A 6,228-nucleotide genomic window follows, 5' to 3' on the forward strand; every position below is an offset into this window, starting at 1 on the left:
GCCAAGTTCTAAGGGAACTCGAGCTACAGTAATGAGTACAACACAAGCCAATTTCCCGATTCCTATGCCATTACTAGAGGTATCCCTTAAAATACATTAACTCCTCCGCAAGAGCAGTCTATCGGGATAAATATTATTCGTGAAAAAGGACCATAAGTTGCCGAACAAAAGAAAAACTCTCACAGGCTACAAAAAAAAGAGTTTGTGCTCTGTAGATGTTTGTTGGGTTAGAAGGCGGATTACATCAGCCCTCCAGGGGCAGCTCACCGCAGTTAATGATTCTGCATGGAGATCGAGGAACGTCCGATCGGCTTGTTTCCTGGCATTCGAGTTGCCAAACAACATCCATTCCTTCGAGGACGTGTCCGAATACCACATGGCGATTGTCCAACCACGGAGTCTAAACAAAAGAGATGAAATCATCAGAGATCAAAAGAAAGGAGTAACTCTGCATACAGAAATAAGCACTCAGAAATTCTGTCTTGCTGACAAGATCAAGATTAGAACTCAACACAGGTCATAGCATCAAACTCTTGACAGGCAAATCATGGGTTTTAAGAGAATGGAAATGGTTCACAGGGCGAGTTCTGCAATATATTCTTCATGGTGGGTCTATCATGCTATGGGAAATATGGAAGAAAATGTATCACCTTAACGGTGCAAATGAAGAATTGGCTGCCATTTGTATTTGGGCCTGCATTTGCCATGCTTAGTATTCCAGGTCCCACATGTTTCACTGCGAATGAATTACCAAAAGAATCCATAACTCGGTACTCAGAATGAGATTGTTTGCATGCATTTCAAACCTGAAGATTCATATTCTCATTGGAAAAGGATCTACTTACAAGCGAAACTCTCATCTTCAAAACTTGAACCATAGATGCTCTTTCCTCCAGTTCCCTGCAGCCAGCAATGCCCCAAACATGAGTTTTGAAACGAAAAGGAAAGAGTATGGCTCCAAAGGACAGACTGCTCAGGTTTTTTTAGAGGGAGAAGAGAGAGGAAACGAGAGAAAGCTAACATTTCCTCTGGTGAAATCCCCTCCCTGGATCATGAAATCCTTGATGATACGATGGAAGGAGCACCCCTTGTAACCATAACCCTTCTCTCCTGCAAATGAAATTTTACTTTTGAATGAACTTTCAATAGCTTCAGCAGAATAAGCAACTCAAGTAGTAGAACTGGCAATGATAATAACAGGCCTATTCGGAAATCTTGCCTGTACATAAGGCTCGGAAGTTCTCAGCAGTTTTCGGCACAACATCTCCAAAGAGCCCCATGACTACTCTACCTATTGGCTCACCTCCAACTTCTACATCAAAGAAGCACTTACTTGTCACCTTTGCTTGCAGCTCCAGATCCTGAGAAAACAAAGTGACGCAGTAGATTATTGACTTCACATCTATGTATAATGACATCAGAGTAGGTGAAATTGATGCATAATGTGAGCTCAATATAATATCTTCACCCAAATCATGATCAATTGCTTAAATACGTTATGGAAAGCTCTGGAGAACATATGAGAGGGATAGGGAAAGCGTAAGGTGAATGCTTGAGATACTTACATTTGCTGCTGCATTTACACGAAGCATTCTTTTGCGTAGCACCGAAGGCACTTCAGAATTCTGTCTAACAGACAGACTAGACGCATAGTGAGACCTAGAAGTCCAAGCTATTGCCGGACAAGCCATGGCCTGCAATTTCCTTGGCTGCAGAATCGCAGCACTACAGGTCAACTGTGCCTTAGTACCATTTGAAACATCTCGGCTGCAGCTACCCTGCAAGGGAAAGAAAATGCCCAGCATTCAAACTTCAGGTAACGGTACCTGCAGAACTAGGAAATCATATAGAACGGCATCATCACGTCCTTCAGACTTCAGAAATGTAAGACGACGATGCAGAGGGAGTGGATTTTGTTTCTATTCCCTGGTTTTTGTTGGTATAGGATTAGGTAGTTCATACACCCTCCTAGTACCGGCAAATGTTTCTGGAAACCACAGAGTCAGACATCCTAGGTATTCCAAGCCCACATTTTGCGTGTCTAGAGCCCATTGATGGAGGCCATGGAAGCATATTTAAGCTTATAAAAAGCTGTCCAACGACTTTCTTCCTCGCAGAACAAATGATGATTTCACTGATTCTCTCTCCCTCCATTGTCATGCATTCCCATTTCTTCATCCGACGCTAAGAATCAAACACTAATCATTGCCTGTATCTAAACCTACCCGGATAATCTCTCAACAAAAAGGCCACTAAGCATCCAAAACTCAGCCAAAATTTCCAGCCTGCGAGCGAATGAAAGGGAACAGTGCGCCAAGCGGAAGCAGAGAGACTGACCTGGAGAGCGAGACGAGGGCTTGCCACCGAGACCGCGGACGCCATTGATGAAAGCCGAGCTTCTGGCGGAGGAGTTACAGATAAGAAGGGAATAGAGGAAGATAAAGCTGATTGAGCAGCTCAAGTCGCCTCTGCTCTGCTATGTTGTTGCCTTGTTGGGTTTTAGAGAGAGAGAGAGAGAGAGAAAGAGGAGAGATATTGGGCGGTCTGAGGCTAACGTGCGCCGCGGGGCGCAGTGGGGCGGGCCGGCCCCCTTTGGAATCTCCGAATGGTCGCTTCAATCTCAACGCCTTCCCTTCGTTTCTATTTGACTTGACCCTTCGGCCCAATGTAAGGGCCATTTGAAGTCCAATCACCCCCACGAGCTAATGTTGTTGGGCTTCAAGGCCTCAGTTCAAATTAACTTACAAGAATGCCCATAAAAAAATTCCAAGGAATCAAATATATATGGAGGAATTACCAAAGTTTGAACTATTATTTAAAAATAGAAAAGAAAAGCTCTTGGAAAATCCTGGCCTCTATCACGAAAATAACTACTCATGTACATATTTTGCAACTAACCACGTTCTTTTGAAGTGATAATATATACGATACCAACAAAAAGGGGAAAAAAAAAAGGAGTTGCAACCGATAATAGAAATAAAATTCAAGAAAAAAACACGATGATAAAAGTAAAAAGTGAAAAGGCACAAATTACTCTTTGTTTGTTTTATTATTTTTTAGGATATCTTTTAGTTTAGTATTTTCGATATATAGCATGCGCAGCACGGGTGTATTGCCTTTAGTTAACTTAATCCATTAATATGACGGAGGCCATTGATTTAGGGGGGAAAAAAATTAATTGACAACTTTAAATTGTACGAAAAAATGAAATATATATATATATATATATATGAAAGTAAGAACGTGGCAGGCAGCCACATGGCTCAAAATGGTCAATTGTTGAATGGGATTTTCTCAATTTTTTTAGTTTTTTAAGACAAACTTTAAAATTTTTAAAATAAAAAAAAGGATTTGCGGGATTCATCATTATTTTCTTTATTTTTTGAGCTTTCTATAAAAAGATTTTTTTTAACCTTTAATCTGTAATTTTTAAAAATATATTAATATAGACTGTGGGATCAGTCGTTTTTTCGATCTTTTAGCTTTTTTTAAGAAAAAATAATTTTATAATTCTTAATTAGATTTTTTACAATATATAAATATATATTTTTTGGACCGATCATCATTTTCTTGGTTTCTTGAGCTTTTTTATAGAAATAAATTTTTAAATTTTTGTAACATATAGATAAATATTTTTACTGGACTAATCATTATTTTCTAGATTTTTTGAATATTTTAAAATATATAAAATTTTACGTAGACATCATCACAACACTCGAATTGCTGAATTAAATTTTCTAAATTTTTTGACCTTTTATTAAACAAATTTTTAAAAGTTTTAAAAATATATAGATATAAATTTGTGGGGTCGTCATTTTCTTAAATTTTTTAGCTTTCTTTAAGAAAGATATTTAAAATTATCAATTATCAATTTTTTTTTGAACATATCTATATGTCTATATCTATGAAAGTAAGAACATGAGGACATTTCCGTTAATGAGTGATGGATTAGATAATAACAAGAAGACGAATTAAATTAATCGAAACACGCTTCCCTAGTCTAGGTCGACATACATGGATATAGTTCGAATATTTTCGTCTTTTCTTTGTGTCCAAAGACATTGGAAGCTTTCCATTGTTTTTAATAATTTCACCATGATTGATACATGTTACACGGGTCGATGTCAATCCCAAAAATGTTGATGATTTTTATTGGATTGGTCAATTTGGGGAGTGTTCAAGGGAGCGGCATGAGATATATTGGCGGTGACCGACCACAGTTGTTCACGTGGGAAAAATTCAAACACACCCTTTCAAATTGGCAAAAAAAGATTGAGAGTCGATTACCTAACCATCCATTTACATCATACAATGCACATCAGATAAACGTTTCGAAGATGTGGGTCCTTATTAATTTCCGCTTCATATCATATCCGTCACTCTGATTCACCGACGATTCCATTGGATCATTCAATGTGTACCGACTCGGTTGGGAGATGCGTTCGTTTGGATCTTTTAAAACTTGTCTATCGCTTATATTATTAATGGTTCGTATAGTTTTAATTATTTGTTCAACTTTTCAGTAGCTCTCTGGTGAGAATTCAAAGTCGCATCGTATATGAAAATGAAGTTTCCCCGTTCGAGTTACATGGCACGAGTTACCACACGTGTGGGATATGTCGATCGACCGATATCGAAACCCATGCAACTCCATGTAATGCCCACTCTCATGACCCTGCAGGAAGCTGGGGAAAGGAAAAGCGAGAGGATGATGACAATGACAAAGCGTGCTAATGTGAGATGAAATTTGTCAAGCAAACAATCGAAAGTTTTGATGATTCCTAAGGAGAAAGTGCGATTGCATGCATCACCATTCACCAATACAATATATATATATATATATTATTTCATTTTGATACTTTATCAATTTGGATAAATAATATATATACATATATACATATTTTGGGCCGCGTAAATTTAATCTATTCAAGTATTTTAGTTCTTAGTATGGCATGAAAGAGAGTCGAGAGTATGTATTGTAAGTGGGTCCTCCATTAACATATGTAAAAATCCAACTAATGATCTTATGGCTAGCTAGCATGTTAAACTATATATAAACATGGTATCTCGAGCCTTTGAGCAAATATTTTTTTAGTTCGAATAAATGATATTATATTGGTTCGATGTGTTGGACCATATCTATATACGAAACACATTCAACCATTGGACCACGAGGCAGTTTGAACGCTGATGCAGCACGACAATTTGCTTATTCGCAAGCTTAAATTATTTCCATTTGTGCACTCATCAAACTAGCTCAAGCCCATCTACCATATGATTTAATGGTGAGATTAACCAAACCTGCCTGCATAAAAATGTTCTTCTGATTATAAAAGGATGTTATCATCGGTGGATAAAAGAGAACCAAAAGAGGAGCCCATTGAGTGGAACAGTTTACCTAGAACACTATCGCCCAATCATGAGACATGTAAGTCCAAAATATAAGGACCCATTACTACTTTTGTTTCAAAGTCAATTTAAGGAAATTTTAGGTGTTTTCGGACCATATATGTCTGAGTTTATATATTTATTTATTTATGGGCATAGCTTAAATCACTCATATTTATTATTAGTTAGCATTATGATTATAGCAAACCCACCAATTTTTATTCAGGCAAATCGGGCGTTGACATTACCCACAAATAGCTAGCTATATAAATACAAAAACCATAGGGAAAATTATTTCTTTGGATTTGTGGGGGGAACCAAGAAGAAATAGCTATAATTTTTATTTGGATTAATTGTAGCCATGATCTAAAAAGTTTTAAAAATATTATTCTTTGGTCCAAATATTTTTTTATATTAGTTGTTGATACATGAAGTTTCAAAATTATTTTAATACAGTGCATTACGTGAAATCTGGCTTGACGATGTTAATTATTACTGATGTAACATATATATGTCACTTTTGTCACGTTATCAATTATAGTGCGTTATATTATTAATGAAGATATAAAATATGAAAAATTCAACTAAAAATACAGAAAATAATAAAATAATTAAAAAAACTTCTTTTAAAAAAAAAATTCTCTCTCGTATCTCCCACTTATTCCTTTTTTTCTCTCTCTAGTCTGTCACGTCTCTTTGTTCAGCCCACTCTATCTCTCTCCTCTCTTCCTTCTCTCTCTTCCTTTCCTCGCAGAAACCCCCGCATTGTGATCGACCCAAGGTCCATCAAGTTGGTTTCTTCACCCCGCCCGACCGCTCCCAGTGTGGCCCCCTGCCTGA

At 37.2% G+C, this 6,228-nt stretch overlaps 1 protein-coding gene across 1 annotated transcript; it reads right to left on the bottom strand.

Moving 5' to 3' along the window:
• Positions 1-36: 36 nt before the first annotated feature.
• On the bottom strand, positions 37-2,500 carry LOC116204840 (peptidyl-prolyl cis-trans isomerase). Its single transcript, XM_031537167.1, has 7 exons — positions 2,338-2,500; positions 1,566-1,778; positions 1,220-1,361; positions 1,022-1,110; positions 846-900; positions 651-736; positions 37-400 (listed from the first exon to the last, which is right to left on the bottom strand). The coding sequence occupies exons 1-7, from the start codon at positions 2,380-2,382 to the stop codon at positions 245-247; spliced, it is 786 nt and encodes a 261-aa protein (XP_031393027.1). The 5' UTR covers positions 2,383-2,500; the 3' UTR covers positions 37-244.
• Positions 2,501-6,228: the final 3,728 nt, after the last annotated feature.

This window comes from Punica granatum, chromosome 4, assembly GCF_007655135.1.
Source record: "Punica granatum isolate Tunisia-2019 chromosome 4, ASM765513v2, whole genome shotgun sequence".
NCBI lineage: Eukaryota > Viridiplantae > Streptophyta > Magnoliopsida > Myrtales > Lythraceae > Punica > Punica granatum.

What these genes read in the sequence shown, in the direction of transcription:
- LOC116204840 (XM_031537167.1), bottom strand. Translation starts at nt 2,382, where the DNA reads ATGGCGTCCGCGGTCTCGGTGGCAAGCCCTCGTCTCGCTCTCCAG. An exon ending in GCCCTCGTCTCGCTCTCCAG is followed by an intron (nt 1,779 to 2,337) that starts GTCAGTCTCTCT and finishes TTTCCCTTGCAG; the next exon opens with GGTAGCTGCAGCCGAGATGT. An exon ending in TCTTCATTTGCACCGTTAAG is followed by an intron (nt 401 to 650) that starts GTGATACATTTT and finishes TCTTTTGTTTAG; the next exon opens with ACTCCGTGGTTGGACAATCG.